At 41.9% G+C, this 26366-nt stretch overlaps 1 protein-coding gene across 2 annotated transcripts in view; it reads left to right on the top strand.

Moving 5' to 3' along the window:
* The window catches only part of PAWR (pro-apoptotic WT1 regulator), a 148343-nt gene that overhangs the window by 79904 nt on the left and 42073 nt on the right, over positions 1–26366 (top strand). For both annotated transcript variants that reach the window (XM_084617438.1, XM_084617437.1), the window contains exon 3: positions 9463–9591. In XM_084617438.1, the coding sequence (XP_084473564.1) occupies positions 9463–9591 (129 nt within the window). The remainder of the gene's footprint in view (positions 1–9462; positions 9592–26366) is intronic.

Genomic DNA, 26366 nt, shown 5'->3' on the forward strand with positions numbered 1-26366 from the left:
CTATTTACCTGTGTGCCCTCCATTGCTCTGGGGTCATCTTGATTGGATGCCACCTCCCTGTTTAAAACTCTCAAGTGCACCCTTTGGGGCAAGTTCATATACCCAGAATGTGTTATAGGGCATGGCTGCTATGTTTCTGTATCATTCTCTCTGGGAGTCCTGATTTCCTTTCTCTCTGGAGGAGGAGCATGTCCAGGCTATCTGAATAGGAGTCCAATGCAAAGATCTACAAACAGCTATCGGAACATATGAGGTTGAAGGGGCACTCCTGGGACAATACCTACAGCTGTGCCAAAGCTCTGATAGAATTATAAAAAAACTCCCTTATGGCTCTTCCCTCTCATACTACAAGTATGCTTTAGTCTTTCTCATCTTTAAAAACAACGACAACAACAAAAATGACTACTGACTACTGCCCCATCTCACTTCTTTCTTTGCTTTCTAAGGTCAATGAATGTGATGTTTATAATCACTGTCTGGAGTTCCTCTCCTTCACTTCTATCCTAGACCTTTTGCAATCCAGTTTCCGCCTCTTGCTCTCCACTGAAACTGCTCTTGCCATAGTCTCTAATGACTTATTCATAGCTAAAGTGCAGAACCACTACTCCATCCTCATCCTCCTTGACATGTCAACTGCCTTTGACACAATAGTCCGTATTTTTCTTCTTGAAATCTTGTCCTCTCTTAGCTTCCTTCACTCTCTAATTTTGTTCTTCCTCCTATCCATTCAGTATTCTGCTGCAAAGATTTTTCCTACCTTGTCTCTTTGACCATGTCATTCCTCTTTGCATCCTTCCACTGGCTCCTCCTTCTCTATTGCATCAAATATAAACTGCTTGTCTTCACTTTCAAGAGACTTCACAGTTTATCCCCATCCTACCCGTCATCTCTCATTTGCTGTTCAGATGTTGCCTTCTGCCTCTCTTTGGCCCATGATGCTAGTATCCATCACTCTGCTTAAATTTTCAAATAAGCACCAAAAGAAGATAATTCCACCTCTATGTAAGTAGTGTCCCTAACAGCTCAGAAACTTCTAATAATTCTGAAGAGACTGAGCAGACCAGAGTGCACATGCTTTCTGGGACTGTGTGGTGTATAAGTGCAGATAGAAAACTTGGATCCATCTACGAGAAACCTCCAGCATACATTTAGTGAAAAATCTGACTTTATAGTAGAACCGTGGTGGTGGTGGTGGGTTTTAGGAAACACCAATTTGTACAAATGACCGGTAATATGAAGCCAGTGGCACCCTTAATGCAAGTGTTGAAGAACAAATCAACATCTCTTCATATTCCAGGGCCTTCAGTGGTGCTTTGTGATTGCTTTGTGGTGATGTGAAGGATAAGATGCAGTGCACCACCCTACTGCAGCTTATGCACTGTACCTACTGTAATTTTGAAATTTTATGAACTCTTCAATCCCATTAGTATTGGTCTCACATGTAAGGTATTGGTTATTGCCTGTTGAGCGTCACTGCTTGTCAGTGTTCATGTCTGGCTTAAACAGTGTGACATGACCTGACTCCAACCCTTCAAGTGTGATAATGATTGCTGTAAACATTGAATGAGGTTCAGGTGGATAGCACCAGAAAACAGAGTATTAGCTCACTAAACCAGGGAATAGAAAATATGAAAGCCTCATACCAACTTTTAACAAATATTTTCAATGCAACTTGATATCAAGGTTGTATTGCAAATTGATGAAATTATTAGTTTACAAATGTAATAAAATATGCATTTCAAAACACACAGAATTGATAAACTCATTTGCTCAAACACTTCCCCCAACCATCCATCCCACCCACCCCATAACTCTTTAAGATGCCAGTCTCTAGTGTAATGGAAGGAAATAGAGTGCAATAAAAATCTACAAGTCTGCTTGTTTTAGAAGATGCCCGAAAATATTGTAGCAACTATTCTAGTCAGTCTGTTTTTTTCCAGTATGCATCTTTTTCAGAGTTCTCTTCTGGCACCTAAGGCAACGGTACATCATCTGTTTGGGCAGTGGTCCCCAATGTGGTGCCTGCGGGTTCCATGACGCTGGCCGGGGCATTTATGTGCGCCCGCCGTCAGGGCTGCCACTGAAATGCCGCCGATGAGCACTTCTGGTGGAGAAGCGTTGCCGCTGCCCTTGGATTTGCTCTTGGCCACGGAAAGGTTGGGGATCACTGCGTTTTGGGCTTATCTACATTAGGATTTTTTTTTCCAAATTCCCCACTGTTGCTTCCACCCAGCAGTTGCTTCAGCAGTGATACACACAAGGGTAGCACAAGTAAGAGCATTATTTTCACAGTAGTCCTCTAACTCTCTCTGAGCAGGGTGAGACTACATGTTGGTAACATTGCACACAATCTTGAACTGTTTACATTTACTCCACCAAGCTGAACAGGAGGGAATTTTAGAAAAAATTGGTAGTATAGATACACTTGTCATAATGCTCTTCCCAAGAATACCATAAAAACATAAAGCTATGGTCATTTTTGTGAATCTAATGGATGCTTTCTTCCCAGTTCTTTTAACATGAAACCTGTTGTCTAGTGTAATGTTTCTTAACCTATATTGGGTTTGGGGGTCATCGAAAGTTTAAGCTGCCTGTTGGAACACATTGCTGAAAAACAAAAATCGGCAAAAACCTGTGAATGGGAGACCCCACACTTTCCTTCCCTTCTCTTCCTGCTGCTGCTACTGGTTTAATCCCTTTCTGCCACTCACCCACCCATTCGCTATCCATACAAGGCTCCTCCCTAGTAGAAGCATCACTTCAAGATCACATGGAACTGTGTAACACCAAGAATGGCAGCTTTGGGAATTGACTCCATGTCAAAATGTAATATTAGAGGTGTTCTTAACCCAAACTATCTATATCTGGGAATATTCCCATAGCACATGAATAAAACTGCAGCGTGGTCCATCTGCCCTCTCTTGCCTGGCTGCTTCTAAGCCTTGCTGGCTGTCAGGTGGGCAGGAGATACTAGCAGGGTGCTCCCTTAAATACTGTGCCCTGGGTGGCAGCCCAGCTCATCAACCCCTAAGGTCAGCCCTGTTGATGGTAAAGGAGCCCCCACCAGTGAGTCAAAGTACAACATTTTGGTAAAGAGACTGATGTTCCCAGTTGTGGGAAGGAGTACGGTGCTCGGGATTTCTACCAGTGTGATATCTTGGGGCAGTTCCAGCTTAAGTATCAGCCTTTAGCATGTACATGTCTACTAAACTGAAGCGCCAACCCCTCTATTTGCTGGAGGGAGGCAGAGCTTTGTCTCTTATTGCTGAAGCCTCCTGGCTGATGTGAGAAAAGGGAGCTTTGGCCACTATTCTTCCGATCTTTCCCTTTTTTTGTAGGGGGTGGCAGGGATGTTTTTCTTTGGATAACAGTGCCTGCAGCTACTCATTTTGTAGCTTCTCCAAGCAGCAGCATGTAACTTACATAATTATTTAATTTTATTTTTACACATGATGCTCTGAAGAGCAGCAGTGAAACTGATTGCAAAACTTGTATTACTGTGACAATCAGTTTGAAAAGATTCATGTAAAATGTGGCTTATAACCACCAGAAGCTTGAGGTTCCCCACAGGGAGTCCTGCTCTTATTTCCACCCCAAGGGACATGTGTCCTTTTTTTTTTTTTTTTTTTTTTTTTAACCCTTGTATTTCTTTCCAAATGAGGCATCACAGTCAACCCCAAAGCATCCCACCATGCAGTATGTAACCAACTGTGGGCCACCTGCTTTTCACGACCCAGTGCTGCATTCAGATGTTCTTTGATACCAAAGATTTCTGCCTTTAATCTGTCTCTTGAAAATCCATGCTTATGATCATGACCGATATAGATGCTGAAATGCTCTACTTGGATGTGGTTACCTTCTGCACTTCTGAAAGTTCCTTCCTTGAGTTCAGATGTTTGAAGCCCCTGCTTGGGACACTCATGTTTATTTTATGTGGGCAGTAAAAAGCTTTTTTTATGCTAGACAAGCGGCTAATCCTAATGTCACTGTTTCCCTTTTCAATAAAATAATTTCTAGATTATAGACTGAAAGACTAAGTGAATTGAGTGTATAATACCTGTCCTTTTGTCCAGCATAGTCACTGCTTGCTAGTATTTAACCTATTACATGGAAAGCACTTAGATATGTGGTGTACAAAAAGCCCTGTATAAGATCCATAAATTTCACACCACTCATAGGTTATTAAAACCTGTTAAGCAGGTTCCTGGGAAGAGTGTTGAAGCCATTAAAGAGTCTTGTAAAGCTCCTAAATAGGCAGAATTTGAACATTTGATTCTTGCTTGAACACGGTTTGCTTACCTTGTAGTCACCATTCTTTGGCCTAAACAATTCTATAATGCTGATGTTCTGTTAAACATCTGGAACATTCCACACGTGAGATGGTTGTGTCTGTGTCTGTAGACTAGCTAATTCTGCAAAGCTGTTAGGTTCTTTCCATACGAAGAATTCTGTAAAAATGCAAAGAAATTGCTACAAGTTCATCTAAATCAGCGTTTCCTAAACTGTGTTCCACGCAACACTGGTGTTCTGCACGATGTGAATAGGGTGTTCCGTGAAAGAATCTAGCATTTAATTTTGACTCTTGCACTTGATTTTTGTACTACTTTATATGCGCTTTCCAGTTAGAAATTTAGTTCAAGTTATTTTAAATTTGTATTTTGCTTTGTTTTATAAAATGAAATATATCTGAGCATAAATAACACAATTTTTTATTTGAAAACCAGACGACTACAAAGTAATACGTGTTCCATGGCCAAAAAAGTCTGGGAAACGCTGATCTAAATATTTCAGGAATTGCCAAAAAGATATGAAGTATATATGTGGCGGCTCCACCTCCTTTGAAGGTTTTTGGGGAAAGGTACTATATCCCCAAATGGTATTAGAATTTTTTTCTCTAACCAATTTCTGTACAATCATATCTGTCTTGCCTCCTAAATGGTAAAGTTATCTTTGTTATAACATATAGTATTCATGACTGGGAAGTGAAAAGCAGTTTCAAAATAAGCAGTGTTGCTTGATTTCTGCAATTTCATTATTTGCTCATGTGTGTTCAAATGTGATGTTCAGTGTAAACTGATCTAGTTAGAGACTTTTCTTCCATTAGAACACCATTTTCAGTTACGGGAAAAAACATAATCTCTAATTGTTTTTTAGTCACTTCCACTAAAGTTTGTGTACAGCTGTGATTCATTTAAAATGTTTTCTTTCTATTAAGTCAAATTCAGCTGCAAACTGGCAGTGGGCTGGGAGTGCAGGACTATATTCGTGGCTGTTTTCAAGTGAATTGATGAGGAATGATGAGGAAAACATCCTGCTTTTATTTTCCACAGTAGAGGTTTATAGAAAAACTGTTTATCCCACAGCATCAAATATTTATTGAAATGCTAGAAAACCTTAGGAATTTTTGTGGATTGTTTGTATTAAGATCAGATGTGCAAATGTCACACTGAATATCTGCTGTACCAGAACACAAGTGATTTGAATGGAAAATACTTTTTTTTGTTAAGAGATTTGAAATCCCTTGCATCAAGCAGCAAAATTAAAAAAGCAAGAAAAGTATGATGTCAGCATCACACCTCTGTGGTTCAGTACAGTACTCTGATACTGCTGACAGAGACATGAATTCTTGTATTTGTTGTGCTTAATGATGTGAAACCATTTTATAAAGCAAAGCAAACTATTTCAGAGAAGAATGGAATGCAAGGCAGAACAACACTCCGATTGACTGAAATGTCCTAATGGTCTAGATAATTGCAGCAGTAAGATAATAATATGGTTATTAAAACAGCCTCAGACTGTGATAAGATTTTGTATATTTCTAACTTTAAGTAATACCTTCTTAATTAAATCTACCACTTAAAGTCAAGAAAAGTCTCAAGTTTTATCACATATGATATTTTACTTCCAAAACTTAGAACCATGGCCACTAGAACTGAAAGCTAAGACTAGCTCTTCATAAATATTTTTGAAAATTTTAGGGTAAACATCTTGTGTTTAGTATAGTTCTAAATATTAAATCTATGTTAGCACATCAGTATGTTTTCAGCTAGTGTATTTTTTTCTTGAGAATGGGCCAGACTGTGGCAGGTTGTCCATTTCAGAGAGAGATTAACAATCCTTGTCAAGGCTTCATTAGCTGTAAGGAACCATGAGGAGCAGATGATCCGTTTCACAGGTGGATCTCAGCAAACTTCTCTTAGTGCATCTATAAGCAGTCATAAGGCACCACAGCATTTTGTGGCTCTACACCGCTCACAGTTGCCTTAGCATGAGCTGGTCTGTGGGTTCTGCACCATGTTTTAGTTGGGTAGGGAGGCAATCCATCCTCCCCCCCGTCCCCCCCATGCTGTTCCAGTTTCAGGCTTTACATAGCTGCTCTCCTGTCAGGGAGTGAGCCTGACACTACACAGTTCAGTTGCAATCTCATTTGGAGTATTTGTGTGTAATGCAGTTTGACAATATTGATTTGTCACTATTGTGTGTCCTTTGAGCTCATGGGAATGGTGATGGGGGTGGAGGAGATGCACTGCTCAATGTGCTGCTAACTTAATTTTTTTTTTCTAAAACGTTGAGGGTGGGAAACCCATACCAATCTCAATGTTAATGTCCAAAACTGCTAAGGGTATTTTCAATACAATTGTTAGTAACAAGTAGATGAAGAGCTAATGATATTTGATGGGGGGGGGGAAATGTTTCATCTCACTACGATTGCTACAAAATCTGAATTAGGTGTATTTGAGATGAAGTTGAAGCAGAGGAGGAAGAGGTTTTTTTCTGATTAAAATAGCAATTTGACAGTTTTTTTCTATGTACATTTTGTGTAAATTCAGATAACCTTTTAAAAATTTAAAGAATTTATTTGAAATTATTATTGCTTTGTTTGTTTTTTATAACTTTAAGGTTTATTAAGATAGCTTTCCTCACTCTAATCTCAAACTATCTCAAAGCTGAAAACTTCTTTCCTTTGAGGTTTTCCAGGATTTTCACTTTATTAATTGAATATTTTGAAACGTGGGGGCAGAATCTGCACTGAGTTTTAGTCTTCGTTAATTTATTTTTTCCAGTAAAGTATCATACATCCACTGTGTGACACTAATCTTCATTTCATTTGAGAAATCCTATATCAGGTCAATAGTTATTTTTGTAGAAGTCTGGCTTTATAAGAACTAAAGATGAATTCTTTTCTCTTTTTGCTTTCAATTGTTTGGGTTTGTTTTGTTTTATTTAAAGTCTTGTGTTCCATCAGAATGAATTATTAGGAAAATGGCTGGTCTTCAGCTTCTAGTGCTATAGCCTATAGCATTTGCCATGTTATAAATGCTAGTATATTCTGTCTTTAAGAGGAGAACCTCTCATTACTAAGGCTATGTTTTAGTCATGGGTATTTTTAGTAAAAGTCATGGGCAGTAAACAAAAATTCACAGCCTGTGACCTGTCCATGACTTTTACTCCTAACTAAAACTTGGGTGGGGGGACTGTGGCTGCTGGAGGAGGGTGGCCTGGGACCCCTGCTGGGGCAGGGGGCAGGAGTTGGTGGGGCTGGCAGGCTCCCTACCTGGGACCGAAAGGCATGTCCCTGAAGCTCCTAGGGGGAAGGGTGGCCAGGGGAGCTCCGCGTGCTGCTCCTGCCACAAGCTCCAGTTCCAGCAGCTCTCACTGGCTGGGAAGCGCAGCCAGTGAGAAATTAGGAGCTGCAGGGACATGCTGGTGAAAGCAAGGAAGCATGCCCAAGTAAGTGCCACTCAGCACCCAAACCCTGAGCCCCCTTCCACATATCCAAACTGCTGCTGCTGGCCCAGGGGCTGCCTGGCTCGGGCAGCTCCTGAACCAGCACTGACAGCTGCAGAAGTCATGACGGTGACGGAAAGTCACAGAATCTGTGACACAGCAGCCTTACTCATTAGTACTAATTAGACAAGATGAGTGAGGTAATCTTTTATTCTATGAGTGAAAAAGACAAGCTTTTGAGCTACACAAACTACTGCAAACAGAAGCAGACCACTAGATTGGTTTAATGTTAAGAGTGCAACTGAAATGACAAAAGCATGGAAACGTAGAATTAAGGCAGAACATTCAGATTGACATTCCAGTCTTAACAAATGCTGCTGTGCCAAAAAGAAGGTCCAGAGGTATGTGTTGAAGTGTCAGTCTGGTTTTTCTATTTTAACTCTACATTTCCTCTCATTTCCTTTGTTGGGCTTATACAGGCCTACAAATGTTGCTGAAGACAATTGGGAGTTTTTTGGGGGGGAACTGACTTTTTCTTAACTACAGTAACTCCTCACTTAAAGTCATCCCAGTTAACGTTGTTATGTTGCTGATCAGTTAGGGAACATGCTCATTTAAAGTTGTACAATGCTCCCTTATAATGTTTGGCAGCTGCCTGCTTTGTCCACTGCTTGCAGGAAGAGCAGACCATTGCAGCTAGCTGGTGGGGGCTTGGAAGCAGGGTGGAACGGTAGCCCCCCATCAGCTCCCCAGCATGTTATCAATTGCTGGCAGTTCAGCTGTCCCTCCCCCACTGCCATGTGCTGCTCCTGCTCTCTGCCTTGGAGCTGGTACCAGGAACCTCCTGCTTGCTGTTTGGGGGAGTGGGGAAGAGGGGGAGCTAATGTCAGGGTGTCTCCCTCTCCCTACTCCTTGCCCTCCCCCCCCCTCCCCCCCGCTTACCCCTTCTCCATATAGAGCAGGGGGAGACACAACAGGGCTCAGGATCGAGAGAGCTGGCCGCAGCTGCTGTCTCAGCTTCCTGATCTTTTTAAAGGCAATGTACTTAGAATGGTGTCCGCGTACTTAAAGGGGCAATGGGCATCTCTCTCTCCCCCACACACAGGGTGTGTCTCTGTCTGCCATGCTGTCTCCTCTCCCTCCATTCATGCTGCCTTGTAGAGTGTGAGGCTACATTAACAACAAGGTGTTAACCCTTGAGGGCTCAGCTGAGTTCTAGTTCATCATTTAGCAGTAAGGCATTCCCTGGGAAATATCCCACCCTCTAACTTCACCACCTCAACCAAGCTTCACAGTTATCCTTGCTGTGTCTAGAAATAAATTTTGTTTAAAACTTAAATAATATAGTGTTTTTGTCTGGTGGAAAAAAATTTCCATGGAACCTAACCCCCCCATTTACATTGATTCTTATGGGGAAATCGGATTTGCTTAATGTTGTTTCACTTAAAGTCACATTTTTCAGGAACATAACTACAATGTTAAGGAGGGGTTACTGTACTATTTAAGAAAAAAAATCTTAGTTTCCCAGACTTGATCCCTATATTTAAACTATTATAGCTTGACCAATATTGAATCAAAAAGCCATGTTAATTTAAACAAAATACATAAATCTTGAACTAATCTTTGAAAATATTAATACTAATATATAAACTTCATAGATTGCTTCAGTTTTTGTTTGCATAGATATCCAAAATGTAATACAGCTTTTTTTACAGTTGTCTGTTTTGTTTTTAGAGTCTAGATGAATATGATGATGATGAAACAGGACAGAAGGAACGAAAGAGGGAAGATGCTATCACGCAACAGAATACAATGCAGAATGAATCTGCCAGTGCGGACCCGGGTGGCTCATACCTAACACAGGTGAGAACGTAAAATTTTGTTCCGTTTAAAATGTAATTCAGTTGCTAATTCCAGACTTAAATTTGGTTAATCTCATGTTTCTGACTCCTGTTTCAACGCCAACCAAGGCAGTAAACTATTTTGTAAGCGGGAACAAGTTATCAAAACTGGTAGTCCATTGTATTACTTAAAATGTACATTGATTTAGTCATCCTTCATTTTTATCACATTTAAAATGCTCATTAATTGTATTTGTCTTGTTACATTGTTGCCTGATTTTCTTTTGTAAGAAAAGGTATATAAGTAGGGCCCTACCAAATTCACGGTCCATTTTAGTCAATTCCACGGTCATAGGATTTTAAAAATAATAAATTTCATTATTTCAGCTATTTAAATATGAAATTTCATGGTGTTGTAATTGTAAGGGTCCCGACCCAAAAAGGAATTGTGTGGGGGAGGGATTGCAGTACTGCTACCCTTACTTCTGCGCTGCTGCTGGAGGGGTGCTGCCTTTAGAGCTGGGCTTCCAGCTAGTAGCTGCTGCTTTCTGGCTGCCCAGCTGTGAAGTCAGCGCAGAAATAAGGGTGGTAATACCATGACCCCCCCCCCCCCCTAAAATAACTTTTAAACCCTCCCCCCCCACCCTCACCCCCCGCAACTTCCTTTTGGGTCACAACTCCCAATCTGAGAAATGGTGGTCTCCCCCATCAAATCTGTATCGTATAGGGTAAAAGCACACAAAAGACGAGCTCTGCACCCACCGGCAGCTTCCCGGCCAACCCTCCCACCCCAGCTCAGCTGCGTCTCTGCTCCATCTCCTTCCCTGAGCGCGCTGTCTCCGCTTTTCCCCTAGCTCCCAGCGCTTGCACCGTGAAACAGCTACGGGGGAGGAGGGGGAATGCGGTGTGCTCGGGGGAGGAGGCGGGGCCAGGGCGGGGATTTGGGGAGAGGTCCAATGGGGGCGGAGTTGGGGCGGGGACTTTAAGGAAGGGGTTGGAATGGGGATAGGGCTGGGGGGCAGGGGCTGTGCTAGCACCCACCGGCACCAGGGAAAGTTGGCGCCTATGGCTTGTCTAGCATCACATAGGAGCTCTCTGTGGCAGATGCAGGGATAGAATTCAGTTCTCCAGGGTATCATTCAACTGCCTTAACCATGAGCTCATCTTTTCGCTTCCTTCAATCCCTTGCCTCTTTCACTGCCTTCCAACTTGTGCAACAAATGAGGCAAGGGTTCTACAGATGAGTCCGCTTCACTACATAATCCTTATTTATCCCCCGAGCAAGTCCATTCCATGTACTGAATGAGGCAGCGATCCAATTTTCTTGTCCCTTTCTGTTCTCCTCCCAGGTGCATTGTCCTAGTTTCTTGTCCAGCCGGTCACAGTTTTATGGAATAGGTCTTGTCGAACAAACCTGATTTCATTTTTAAGGAGGTTAGAGGTTTGGTTGATAAAGGTAACTGCATAGATGTACTCGTCCTAGACTCCTGTAGGGAGCTTAGTGTGGTTAGTATGGTGCAACATGAATTATTCACTGTGAGGGTAGGCCTACATTAAGGATCAGTGTTAAACCCATTACTGTTTGTGATTTGGAATGGACACCTTTATGCAGGAAATTAGGGGGGAGACTTTGTGAAGCAAGCTTTTTTGTCAATGACATTGTCGATTATGCCACAAAGATAAATACAAACTGGAAATGGACCTAGTACTATGGAAGGGGTGTATTAGATGATTTGTAAGCCATTTTCTTCTGACAAGACCGAATACATACTTCTTTGAGAGGGACAATGAGAAGCCAATTAAACTAGTGGTATAGAGTTAGTCTGTGTGACGTTGCACTCTATATGATTTTATGAAAATATGCTAATGAGTATGAATATAATGTAACTGGAATATGCTTCATGCAAAAGGTTTCTTGTAAGGGAACATTATAAATCTTTTATAATCTACTGAGTGTGGTCATCCAATTTGTATAAATGTATCATTCTTGTATCTGAAACTAGAAAGATAAAATATAACTCTGAGGTCCTATTGTAATTATGCGAAGTGTGGGCCATTAATAGTGTCTTGGAATCTTGATGGCTCCCATTAACCAGGGCAATTGGTTGCAAATGGTTCTGTTTACTTGTAAGTCTTCATGTATACATGTGTGCTGGCAAGTGGGTAATGAAGTCTTACAGTGACATTTGATCATGTCACCTGAACTGGAATCCATCTTTAACCTGGTGCTTTTCCATTTAGAAGGAGGGGTGGGAACCCAGAGAGGGACAAAGGATTCCCACCTTGTGCAAAGATATATAAGGGGGTGGAACAAAACAAAGAGGGCTGCAGTCATGAGAAATCCCCTACCTACCACCTGAGCTGGAACAAGGACTGTACTAGGGGAAAGGATTGGGCCCAGACTAGAAAGGAGTCTAGTCTGTGAAAGAAGCTTATTGGAACATCTCTGAGGGTGAGATTTACCTGCATTCAGTTTCTTAAATGTATTGGGCTCAGACTTGTGTGTTTATTTATTTTGCTTGGCAATTTACTTCTGTCTGTTATTACTTGGAATCACTTCAATTTCTACTTTTTATATGTAATAAAATCACTTTTGTTTATTAATTAACCCAGAGTAAGCGATTAATACCTGGGGAAGCAAATAGCTGTGCATATCTCTCTATCAGTGTAATAGAGGGCGGACAATATGAGTTTACCTTGTATAAGCTTTATACAGAGTAAAATTGATTTATTTGGGGTTTGGATCCCATTGGGAGCTGGGTATCTGGGTGCTAGAGACAGGAGCACCTTCTAAGCCATTTTCAGTTAAGTCCGCAGCTTTTGGGGGACGTGGTTCAGACCTGGGTCTGTTTTTTTTTTTTATTTTTTTTCAGCAGGCTAGCTTGTCTGGCTCAAGACAGGGTACTGAAGTCCCAAGCTAACAGGGAAAACTGGCTCAGAGGTAGTCTCAGCACATCAGATGGCAGTCCCAAGAGGGTTTCTGTGACCCAATCCGTCACACACTGTGCAACAATTTAAATTCATTAGTTCAGTGTTGAGCCATGATGGGAATATGAATGCAGATGTTAGGAGCTTCATGAAGAGTGATTGGTGTAAGTCCAGGGAGTTAATGGGAATTGTCTGTGATAAGAATATGCCAGGTAGACTACCAAGCAAAACATTAAGAATACTGTTAGTCCAGACATGACATGAGAGTCTGAATGTTGGCCAATGAGGAGGAGAGAATTACTACTTCACACTGCCAAAAGGAGAATGCCAGGTGCTTGCTGGGTTAGACTAGGGGTGGTGGTCTACACAGTGAAATCATATGAGCCTTGCAACAGGTAGCCTCCATAGCCGAAAAGCTGAGGGAGTATTGGCTGAGATTAATATGTGATGACAAGATGTGGGATATGTTCGTCAGGGAGTACAAGAGAGTAATAATCACAGGATGATGACCACAAGGAAGTCCTAGGAAAAAAAGTGGGTCGAGATGCTGAAGGAAAACCTGAGGAAGGTTGCTGTCAGCTTGGAAGAAACACTTGACAAGAATGGTTGGAGGCGGAGAACAAGAGCCACTGACCCAGACTGATGGGGTAAGGTGAAGAAGCAGCACTGTACTACATTCAGATTGCTTTAAAAGAAAAAAGCCCAAAATGATATCCATGAAATACATATTAAATAGATGAAGAACTAGCTAACCCGCAGACTTCGAAAAAGTAGTTGTTGACAGGGAGTCATCGAATGGGGGTATTCCCAGTGGGGTTCTTCAAGGATTAGTACTGATCCCAATACTATTCAGTGTCTTCAATGATTTGGAAGCAAATATAAAATCACTGGTGAATAAATTTGCAGATGACACACAAATTGGCAGAGTAATTTAATAAGTCATACAAAGCAATCCGGATTGTTTGGTAATATGGACCTGCCCATTTGAACAAAATGAGTTTTTAATACTGCCAAATGCAAACTTTCATACATCTAGGAACAAGAATTGAAACCCCGACCTGCAGAATGTCGGACTGTATCTTGGAAAGCAGTGATTCTGAAAAAGATTTTGAGGGTCCTAGTGAACAAACAACTGAACATGAACTTCCAGTGTGACACTGTGACTGAAATAGCTAATGTGATCCATGGATGTGTAGACAGGGAAGTAGTCGGTAGGAATAAGGAGGAGGAGATGATGATGATCTCTGTATACAGCACTGGTGCGGCTGATACTGGAATACTGCATTTGGGCGTGGTGGTAACATTTTAAAAATGTTGCAAATTTGGAGATGGGCCAGAAAAGCACCACTAAGCTAATTTGAGAGCTAGAAAAATGCCTTATAGTGAAAGACTTGGCGCTCAGTCTGTTTTAATTTATAAAAAAGAAGATTGAAAAATGAGTTGATTGTGGTGTATAAGTGCATTCATAGAATCATAGAATATCAGGGTTGGAAGGGACCTCAGGAGGTCATCTAGTCCAACCCTCTGCTCAAAAGCAGGACCCATCCCCAATTAAATCATCCCAGCCAGGGCTTTGTCAAGCCTGACCTTAAAAACTTCTTAAGAAGGAGATTCCACCACCTCCCTAGGCAACGCATTCCAGTGTTTCACCACCCTCCTAGTGAAAAAGTTTTTCCTAATATCCAACCTAAACCTCCCCCACTGCAACTTGAGACCATTACTCCTTGTCCTGTCCTCTTCCACCACTGAGAATAGTCTAGAACCATCCTCTCTGGAACCACCTCTCAGGTAGTTGAAAGCAGCTATCAAATCCCCTCACATTCTTCTCTTCCGCAGACTGAACAATCCCAGTTCCCTCAGCCTCTCCTCATAAGTCATGTGTTCCAGACCCCTAATCATTTTTGTTGCCCTTCGCTGGACTCTCTCCAATTTATCCACATCCTTCTTGTAGTGTGGGGCCCAAAACTGGACACAGTACTCCAGATGAGGCTTCACCAATGTCGAATAGAGGGGGACGATCACGTCCCTCGATCTGCTCGCTATGCCCCTACTTATACATCCCAAAATGCCATTGGCCTTCTTGGCAACAAGGGCACACTGCTGACTCATATCCAGCTTCTCGTCCACTGTCACCCCTAGGTCCTTTTCCGCAGAACTGCTGCCTAGCCATTCGGTCCCTAGTCTGTAGCTGTGCATTGGGTTCTTCCGTCCTAAGTGCAGGACCCTGCACTTATCCTTATTGAACCTCATCAGATTTCTTTTGGCTCAATCCTCCAGTTTGTCTAGGTCCCTCTGTATCCATCCCTGCCCTCCAGCGTATCTACCACTCCTCCCAGTTTAGTATCATCCGCAAATTTGCTGAGAGTGCAATCCACACCATCCTCCAGATCATTTATGAAGATATTGAACAAAACCAGCCCCAGGACCGACCCCTGGGGCACTGCACTTGACACCGGCTGCCAACTAGACATGGAGCCATTGATCACTACCCGTTGAGCCCGACAATCTAGCCAACTTTCTACCCACCTTATAGTGCATTCATCCAGCCCATACTTCTTTAACTTGCTGACAAAAATACTGTGGGAGACAGTGTCAAAAGCTTTGCTAAAGTCAAGATACAATACATCCACTGCTTTCCCTTCATCCACAGAACCAGTAATCTCATCATGAAAGGCGATTAGATTAGTCAGGTATGACCTTCCCTTGGTGAATCCATGCTGACTGTTCCTGATCACTTTCCTCTCATGTAAGTGCTTCAGGATTGATTCTTTGAGGACCTGCTCCATGATCTTTCCGGGGACTGAAGTAAGGCTCACTGGCCTGTAGTTCCCAGGATCCTCCTTCTTCCCTTTTTTAAAGATTGGCACTACATTAGCCTTTTTCCAGTCATCCGGGACTTCCCCCGTTCGCCACGAGTTTTCAAAGATAATGGCCAATGGCTCTGCAATCATAGCCGCCAATTCCTTTAGCACTCTCGGATGCAACTCATCCGGCCCCATGGACTTGTGCACATCCAGCTTTTCTAAATAGTCCCTAACCACCTTTTTCTCCACAGAGGACTGGCCATCTATTCCCCATGTTGTGATGCCCAGCGCAGCAGTCTGGGAGCTGACCTTGTTCGTGAAGACAGAGGCAAAAAAAGCATTGAGTACATTAGCTTTTTCCACATTCTCTGTCACTTGGTTGCCTCCCTCATTCATTAAGGGGCCCACACTTTCCTTGGCTTTCTTCTTGTTGCCAACATACCTGAAGAAACCCTTCTTGTTACTCTTAACATCTCTCGCTAGCTGCAGCTCCAGGTGCGATTTGGCCCTCCTAATTCAAAATACTAGAAATTTAAAGTGCTCTTTAATCTAGTGGAAAAATCATAACGGCTGAAGTCATAGCCAGACAACTTGAAATTGGAAATAAGGCACACTTTTAACAGTGAAGTTTGTTTGTTAATTACTGGAACAAGCTACCAACGAAAGTGGTGGACTCTGCAGCTCTTGGGTATCTTAAATTCAAGACTGAATGCCTTTCTGGAAAACATGCTTTAGTCAAACACAAGTTATTGAGCTAAATACAGGGGTAATTGTGTAAAATTTAATGGTCTGCGATGTACAGGAGGCTAAACTAAATGATCTTGGGTTTCCTTCTAGCCTTAAAGTTTGATTATTTATTTGTATTGCAGAAGTGGCTAGGAACCCCAGTCATGAACTGTACAAGATTTGTACAAGACTTATGCTCCAAAGATCTTGCAATCTAAATATAAGGTGAAACAGGTGGATACAGAGAGATGGGGGCACCAAGATACAGCAGGACACTTGCAGCCTGACTCTTTTCTGGCAGTCATGGACCGAAATGTACACCAGACTTCTACTGCAGTACTTAAGTCGTTTTTCCAGAAGCTGCCAAAGGTGTGCCTATAGCCATTAAAAGGAGGAAGCATTGAGCCAGTTGGAGACTAGGCATCAGACTTTACAAAAGAAATCCATTAAATTCAAGTGAAAGCTAATGGGTTTACAAAATTAGAATATTTTGTTAAATGACCATGTTGAAAACAGAAATGCCCATCAAACATGCAAATAGCAAAAGCTGCCAATTTATCAAAACTGGGGAACCGTAGATTGCATCTGTCTTAGATGCCATTAACTTATGTTGGAATCTGCTACTGAGAGTCAAGTTGAAACAATTCCGAGTAACGCAATCAGCCTGTGTATTCCTGACCATATCTGCAGATGTTCAGGAGGGCCAGTACTTCTCAGTGCAACTGGATAAAACTACAGATGTGGAGTCTTCTGCTCAACTTCTAACATTTGTGCAATCTGAGTTGGAAGAATCCATACATAAATTTTGCTGTCCACTGACCGGACCTGCTGCCCAAAACGGGGAGAGAGCGGGGTATCTTTTAATCTTTCCAACAGCTAACTCTCTTGTAGCTTGGTTGGATTTGTGTCATTGAACAGGTGTCTGCACAGATGATGCCCAGGCTATGATAGGGAAAGCAAAGGGGCCATCCATTCTATTGAACAGCTTTAGCAGTAGAGATGACAATGGAACTGCAAAAGATACTTAATGAGACTGTAAAATTTGTGAAATGTATTAAACGTAAACCCACAAACTCATGTCTCCTCTCTTTTCTGCAAAGAAATGGGCTGTCAGCATTGGAAACTTCTTTTCCACATAGAAGTTTATTGGCCCTTGTGTAACAAAGTTTTGAATCTCTTGTTCAAGCTCAGATTAGATGCGAGGATTTTCTGTGCTGAATGTGGTTCTGCCCTTGCTGAATATCTCATAGTTCAGCTTGGGCTTGCTCTGAATGCTTCTCTCCAGGGGCAAAACATGATATGCATTCTCTTCCTCGGCATTGAGGCACAGGAGGTCATAGCTGTTGTCAGGGAGTCTCAGCCATTTTGCCCTTCCCATATTGCTAAATGAGGAGAAGGAAGGGGTGAGAGCTTAGGGCATTCATGGTATTCAAAAGATTAAGAAACAGGGTATGTCTTCACTACCTGCTGGATCAGCGGGTAATGATCGATCTATCAGGGATTGATTTATCGCGTCTCATCTAGACACGATAAATCGATCCCCAAATAGATGCCTGTATTCAGCAGGAGGAGTAAGTGGAGTCTACGGGGGAGCTGCCACAGTCGACTTGCCACCGTGAGGATGGCCAGGTAAGTTGAACTAAGATACTTTGACTTCAGCTATGTGAATAGCATAGCTGAAGTTGTGTATCTTAGTTTGAAAACACCCCCCTCCACCCCCCCCCCAGTGTAGCCCAGGCCTAAAAGGAGCTCCAATAGATCCCTGCTCTTGAGTTGTGCTTCTAGCACAAACCAGGGGGAGGGGAGGGAGTCTTCCATATCTTAAAAGCTCTAAAGCTAGAGGCTCTATGAGAAGACGTGGCTCACTTTCCTTTTATTGCAGTTGTGCTTATTGTCTTTTCAGTAAGTGTTTGTGGGTGTATAATATGTGGCCCTTAGGCACAACTGTAATTAGAAACAGTAAGCAACAATCTAGTGCCTCAACTATCAGTTAATTTCTTCTTCTGAACATGGAGGGGCTTCTTGGGGGTTCCTGCATGGATCTCAGATGTTGCTGCAACAATGATGGAATCTCCAAGAAAATTATACCTTGTTCATCATACCCTTTTTCCAATGTCTCTATAGTTATCCTCTTCTCTTCTGGAGGGAAGCTTATAACGTATAAAATTCTCCTGCAATTACACACACCTTGAATGTCTCATGCATTATTTCACTTGGTAAGCTTCAAAGGAAGAAGACCAATTGAGGCAGTTAAACGTCCTACCTTTTGGTTGATGGTGTCAGTGCTGCTTACATCAGTATAAGTTTAATGTGCTAGGCTCCAAAGTTTCCTGCCTTCTCAGCATCCAGATGTGTGATACCCTGGTGCTATGGTGAAGCATCGACTCACTCAGTGTACTGCCTTGGAATAGACTTGAAGTATATACTTAATCTCCCCAGAAGTACATAGCTCTGCACAGAAAGGAGCCCTCCGAAGTCTTGAGACACTTTCCCATTTACTCACGGCGTCTGGAAGCTAAACTGCCACTGACTGCAGCCTCCATAGTGTCCGTGCCAGTTATCCTTGAGGAGGACATACAGGATACCTTGCTATCCTGTTTCCATAGCTCGGTGTTATCTGCTTCAAAGATGTGTGTACTTCATCGCAATAGCCAAAGCTTGGTTCCAGAATTCCCTTGGAGATCTTAGCATCCAGAGTGAAGAATTTAAACTTTTTTTCTCAGTGTACAATGTACTGTCATGTATATGATTACATTGGTGTATCTGGGTTGATGCCTGCTGTCAGAGTATCACTTCAACTTCTAGAATCAATACAACATTCCACATAGCCATTACCTGGTCATCCTGCTCACAAAAGTCATTCCATTTAATGTTGAAACCATTTGACACTCTGAAAGGAATTCTCTTAATGACCTTGGAGATGTCAGGAGTAAGGCCCTACAGCTGCGCCTGCTCAGTCTCCAATAGCCTAACAAGTCAGCTAGGCTGCCTGATGGACTGTGCTGTCTGACTAGCTAAGGAAGCTAGCAGGTCGGTTAAGCCCAGCAGTAGCTTGTTGGCTGTTCAGCGCCCACAGCCGCAGATTCTCTGCCTCCCTTTGCTCGCCTCTCTCCTAGCCCTGCTTCTGCCTCATAGATGCTGGAACTAGGGGTACAGCGAGTGCTGCCGCACCCCCTGACTTGAAGCAGTAATAACGACCCAAATACATGGCTTCCACCTTTAGCAACATCACTATAAAAATTGCTTCAGCACCACTGTTCTGTCTTGCCGCCAGCCTTAGATCCTACTCTGCACCTTGCCTTACTCCAGCCTAGACGTTGCCCTGCATCAGACCTTATACCGGTCTTGCTCCAGTCTTGCTCCTGCCTTCCCTGAGTCCAGGTAATCCCATTTCTGACCCTCTGCCTTGTTCCTGAATGCTGGCATTCTGACTCCTGCTCTGCACCTGAGGCCAGGCTGCCCGTGACCCAGTTCCCTGACAAGATGTCTCCTATTGAGTATAGGATGAAAGTGCTTGTTTGACTAATCCTGTGCCAACTGGTGACCTAACATCTAGCATTATTTCTGAAGTCCCCAACAGGGCAGTTAGAAAGCACTTAGTGCCTAAGGATTCTGCTGGATTTTGTTCCTCATGGTTTGTGAACTTCTGTATAATGTTGTGTTGTACCCATTTGATGGGGGGAAAAAATGCACCTAAGAACAAGAGAACGATTGTTTGAGAGCCTTAACTCTGACTTTTTTCTGACTGGTTCTAAATTGGAACATTCCATTATTATAGTTTGAGGTACTTCTACAAAAGAGCAGCAGCACATTGCCATTCTAATTGTTTAAATATCTTGATGTGAATAAAGTGTGATCCAATGTGTACAAATTATTTGAAAGTAGCTATGTATCACTAATGCTACAAAGCTATAAATAGAGGTACCATAAGAGCTATATGGAAAGCAGTAAATAAAACTAATTTTTAGTGTCTAGTCACTTGTAACCGTGCCTCAGTGGGCCACAACTGAGAGTGCCAAATTCAGGACAAACTGCTGAGAAATAGGGCAGATACAACTAAAGACTGGTGGCTAATCCCCCCCATAGGATATACCAAACCAGCAACAAAAGTAAACTTCTGCTTTACCACACTGGCTAACAAGTCATCAAAGCAGTTTCTTTAGGCATTCCAGACCTCGTGTTACCACTGAAAACACCACTACACTTAGGTAATTGGTTCTTTAAAACCAGTCTCTTCAAATAAAAGGTGGTTCTTATCCCAAAGGTCCAGCCACACACCCAGGTCAATATATAACTTAGATCTTACCCAAAAATCATGCTGATGCCAATCCTTTAGTATCTAAAATGTAAAGGTTTATTCATAAAAAGAAAGATGAGAGTTAAAGTTGGTTAAAGGAATCAAATACATACAGTAATTGCAAAGTTCTTGGTTCAGGCTTGTAGCAGTGATGGAATAAACTGCTGTCTTAAGTCAAGTCTGTGGTAGCTTCCAAATCATTGGAAGGACCTCAGTCCCTTGGTTAGAATGCTCCCACTAGTATAAGTCTGTAGTCCAGAGGTTTGAGCAGGAAAGAGGAAAAATGGATGGGTTTCCAGGGCCCTTTATATCTTCTGCCATGTGGAGGGAAACCCATTGTTTCAAACAAAGCCCTCAGCACAGCTAGTGGAAAATGGGAGTTTGGAGTCATGTGGGTAAGGCACCCGTGCATGCCTGATTTCGCTTAGTCATAGTAGGAAGTCATTACCTATACTTCAGGTGGAACGGCCACAGAAAAGTCCATTCTGTGTAGATGGGCGTCTCCCATGGTCCGTTATGAGTTAAGTGTCCCTTGATGAGCCACTTAATTAGAATAGTCCCTTCAAGATGTGCTGGCTAACTACCTTGTGGGTGTTACCCCAGGAGTAAACATTTGAGATACAGGTATAGAGCCTATACTCATTACTTCAAATACAAAAATGATACATGCATACAGATAGCATAATAACCAGCAGATCATAACCTTTTTATAGACACCTTACATACCACATTTTTTCCAGATTTGTTGCAAATATAGAACAGTGGTTGCAACAATGATCTATATGGTCATATTTTAATCAGATAATGTGACATCACTCTAATTGTATGAAAAAACTGTTATGTATTACATGAGTTCCCACTAGTAAATAGAGCTGAAAACTTGCCTGATGTCAGAGTGTTGTGAGAGTTCTGTTGCCAAAGAATATGCTGCCAGGTAAGCTGTATGACACTGTACTGTTGTAAAAAAGTGTTGGTAAACACTACATAGGCAGACAGACAGTACACTGTTGTTATACAATGTATTTTGAAAGCGGCCCTATTACCTTAAAATAAATAATGGTGAAATTCATATCTACTTGACCATTCCAGTTTAAGAACCAAATTTTGCTCTTAGATACGTGTTCGGTTTCCACTAAAGTAAATGGGAGCCCTGCGTATGTGTTCAGGTGTGCATTAATACTTTATAACAATATTTTCCTAATGCAGAAATGAAAACTTGCCTATCCAAAAAAAAAAAAAAAATGTAGTAGTACTACATAGTTTGTCTAAATGTAATCAAAACAATTGTATCTCATGATCAGAGACTTCTCTAAGGACCCAAATCATAAGGAGAGACATTATACAATGTGCAAAAGGTAATATGCAAGTGATATGGGATTTGTACCCAAACACGGTGAGCAAATAGAATGTGCATAGAGTGTTGATGACTTAAATACAGATGGACAGCTTTCTACAGGGAAGAGAAAGTGAAGTAATTCATAAGTGAGCCTGAAGAGAAACTTTGAGGCTTTCACACAGACTAATCATGGTATTTATTACAATTAAACTCTCTGCAGCACCCCAGAGTAACTTAAAAACAAACCAAAACCAAAAAAAAACCCCTATGTCAGGACTAACATCCTTTCAGTACACTATTTACTTTAAGGATACTTTTGCTAAAGGAAATATTAATGGCAAAAGAAGGTCAAGAACAAATTCAGATTTTGAGATTTCATGGTGTGTGTATTTTATAAATTTTGTATTTTGTGAATAGTAACAGGTAGACCTACTGTAATATGTTTCGACATAATCTTAAGACTGGTAGTATTTATAAAAAGCTCCATTTATTAAATAGGGAGGCAGTACTGGAAAGAACAGGAAATTACTTTTGGTTTTGGAAGATCTATCACTCTGCTTCCAAAAGTAGTCAGTTGTGAATTTGTACGTTGGAACTTTTAAGTAGAATTTAGACATAGATCGATTGTGCAGTAATGCAAATTTTCTCTCAAAATGACAGAGATGATGACCTGGGTGGCTCAAGGTATTGGAGATGAGATGCACAAGGGGATTTTCACTTCTGTATTCACAGTTTGAATTTAGCACGTGATGGAAGTGACAGAAAATTTTCTGATCTTTCAGTGTTCTACATGAAATAAACTACTAGTCTGTCAACTTTCTAATGACCAGGAATTCACATCACTATATCACTACCACTTCTGCTTCTGTCACCACAATTGGCGTCTTGTGCCAGACTGGCAGTACCAGAATGGCAATATTTATCTGAAACACCCTATCCTGTAAAGCAGGTTCTGTTCCTCATGGGGAAGTTTAGGTGAAACATAGTGTGGAGGGAATGTTGGCATGCTACTGCCCAGGCTATACTTGTTCTGCATATATACCGGTGGTGGTGGTAGTGGGATGTGGATGCATCCATTAGAAACATGACAGACCACTAACTTATAGGTCTGGTATCCCCACTTATAGGAAAGTGTGAGGCAACTTTAATAAGACCCTCTTACCAGTTGCTTATAACTTTGTCAATCTTTAATGGTTTGGGCTCTAATTCTACATGCTGATGTCTGACTTAGAGTGGGTTATTTTTGGAAAATCTCTTGTCAAAACAGTTCAGTCATTTTCAATAATAAGACTAGGGCCAAAAATACATTGTTTTGCCCATGTTAAAAATTAATTTGACATCTCTTTTCTTTCAAAAGTTCTAGTGCACTGATGTCTTTGAGCAGGGACTTAAATTTGGCAGGGGAATAGTCTTTGTGACAGGAATGTGCCTTTTTCCATCTCTTTGAAAATCCTCCCAAACTTGATAAGTTTTTCTAAATCTTTGAAAAATGATAATTTGCACATGCTCAGTTAGATTTAATTGCTTTTTATTAGCTAAATTCCCTCAAATTCTGTCCGTACTGAGCATTGCTCAGGAAAGGACTGAGCAGGACTTTTCCTGCAATTGCTGCTGTGTCAGGGCACCTGAACTGACAGCAGGGAACCTGTTGGCCCTGTTCATTTAATGACACCTTCTGGGCCCAAGCAGCATGTAAGAAGAAGCTGCCTGATTTGTATGCAGAGGGAGAAGAGCCAGGCTGCTGGGAGAGGAGATTAGGACTGGAGACTGGCAAAGAGTGTGGGAGGCGAAATACTGGTCTGGCTGGGCAAGGAGACTGGGAGCCAGTAAATGCAGGATGGGGGGCTGAGATCAGATAAGGAGTCAGGGTGCTGGGAGAAAGCTAGAACTTGCTGAGCAAAAGAGCCTGGGACAAGAAGCATGGGGAGAGGAGTGGGTGTCAGATTGGAGGGGGAGCCCATGGCAGGCAGAAGAGGGGCTGAGACCATGGAACATGGGTAAAGGAGGGAAAGAGAGGTGGATCAGATGAGAAACTAGGGTGCAGATGAGATTGCTGGGCAAGGCAATTGAGACTGGGAATTAGTGAGGCAGCGGAAAGGAGGTGTGGTAGAGGGAAGATAGATCTGGTGAGGAGCTGGGATGGTGGGGAATTTGATCTCTGGCTGGGCAAGGAATATGATGAGGAGAAGATGGGGATGAAGGCTAACTGGAAGTAGCTTGTCAAGGAGACTGAAACTGGGATGAGAAGCCTGAGAAGTGGACAAGGAGAATGGCTAGGTGAGACTCAGACAAGGAACCAGCACTGGGGAAGAGACTGGGTTAGGATAGAAGGGGTCAAGCTGGTGGGGAAACGGACAGAAGGGTCTGTGACCACTAGAACATATTCCCCCTAGGGCCTGGAACTGAGCCCAGATTTCTTGGGTCTGACCATTTCTCTTCTGCGAGCAAATATCTGTGAAATCCACTGGCTAAGTGTCCCTCTCCCTTTAATACTGGTCCGCATAATTAATGGATGACAGCCCACTCTATCAGATACTCCATTAGCACAAGTGTCAGAGGTCTGTGCACTTGGTGTCACGTATACTTTTCGTATTTAAATGTGACCGATAGTTCAAGAGAAATCACATAGACCTCTATTTTGGCAAAAGAAAACTTATATATCATTATAGCCAGTTGTATATGTAACCATTGAGAGAGTTTAATCTCTGCTGGAAAGTTTGATGTGAACTCAGTATTTTAACATTTGTTAGAATAGATTGAACTACTGATAGACAAATTTTCATTTTCTTTTTTTTAAGTAACATATTTTCATCATCTGTGTTCAATAAAATGTACTTTTAGTACATCAGTGGTTTAAATTTAGATAGTTTTTGTTCCACAAATGCATTTCAATGCTACTAACAAAACATTAAACTTACCATGAAGTCTTTTATAATTGATTACGAGTTCTTGTATAAATATAATCATAGGAACTACATAAAAATAACAATGGACCAACTTAAACTTCCAAGAACTGGGCATGTCATAGTAGAGACTTCTTACTTAATCTCTAAGACTTTTGTGCCCTTTAATTCTAGGGGTCTTAGTGCAGCGTGTGCTTTCATGTACCTTGACTAATTGTAAAGACAGAATGAGATGCAATAAGTCTGGATTTCTTGTCTTTAGCTTCTCTAAATTCAATTAAAATGTATTCATTAAGAAATTTTTGTTCAGTTTTTTGTGGTTTTCCCATTTACAGATGGATGCAGCTGAGATGAATATCTGTTTACAGGGTCATGCATGCAAGTGCTAAATGTCATACTTCCTAACTCTGCATTAGTAGCCTGAACTATTACTTTTTCTTTCACCCTCAGGTTCATGAAGTTGTTTTCCTGTCTTGTTTTCCTCTTTAGCCCATGCTGTACCAGCTGGAACTTTTGTATTGGCACGAGTAATAGAAAGCACCATAACTCAAGCCATTTTTTTTTAATTTGGTAGGCAGATGCCCTCAATTGAAGAAGCAGATGTCTTTGCCAGTTCCTCCATGTGCATTCCTCTGCTGACCAGCATCACTTTTTGTCTCCTCTGGAATGAACATAAGACTGCTGGTTTGCAGCCAGGTCTTTTTCTCTCAAACAACTAGGGAGAACAAGAAAGAAAATTTTGTTAATCTGTTTTAAAAAAAAAAAAAAAAAAAAAAAAAAAAAGGTGCAGTGCTGAATGCTGTTGCAGCTCCTTACAATCTTCCTTATGGTTTCATATAAACATTGAGCAGGAGTGGTGATGGGATAGAGTGCTGTGACATTACTCAGCTGAGACATCTCTGGGAAGGGAGAATCATAGAATCATAGAATATCAGGGTTGGAAGGGACCTCAGGAGGTCATCTAGTCCAACCCCCTGCTCAAAGCAGGACCAATCCCCAATTTTTGCCCCAGATCCCTAAATGGCCCCCTCAAGGATTGAACTCGCAACCCTGGGTTTAGCAGGCCAACGCTCAAACCACTGAGCTATCCCTCCCCCCCCAAACTGCGGCCTTGCACTATAAATTGTAAAGGTTTTGAAAGGAACAAGTGAAGCCCCTTTAAAGAGGCAGGTCCACTCCTCCCAGGTCTTCTGATGTAGTAAGTAGCATCATATGACTGATGTCAAAGGCTGCTGATACTAGTAGCATGGATGTCTGGCATCTGTCCGCTACCCCTAAACTAGAGAGCACTCTAGTTAATGCTGTTTTCATGCCAGAACCAAGTTTGAAAGTTTGGCTTACAAGGCTCCAAGAAAATCGGAGGGTGTCATTACTGGATATGGCTTTCTCAGTCACCTCCATTGTTTCTTTGTAGTACTGGCAAGGTGATTGTTTTTCAGCATTGGGTTTTTGAACAAGGTCTGAACCACAGAACATTTAAGATCTCCTGAGAGCTTGCTTTTCCTGAGAAAGGTATTTCATTATATCACTCAATCTTCACTGGCTTTACTTATCCAAGAGAGCAGATCCATGTAACTGGTAGTCAAGCAAAGTTCATTCCATCTGGAATCTCCAAGAACTATTTTCATGCAAATTGTGACATGAGCTTGAAGGCAGGTTACATTGCCATGTTGTGGGCCATGTGAGTATCTAGATGGAAGTGGTAGACCTGAACAAGGCTTGGCATGTGGTGGACTCCTGTCAAATATTTTCACACACGTCTAATTGAGTAAAATAGATTACTTTTCTATCTTGCAGAAAACA

This window comes from Lepidochelys olivacea (genome assembly GCF_965140295.1).
Source record: "Lepidochelys olivacea isolate rLepOli2 genome assembly, chromosome: 1".
In the NCBI taxonomy this organism is placed as follows: domain Eukaryota; kingdom Metazoa; phylum Chordata; order Testudines; family Cheloniidae; genus Lepidochelys; species Lepidochelys olivacea.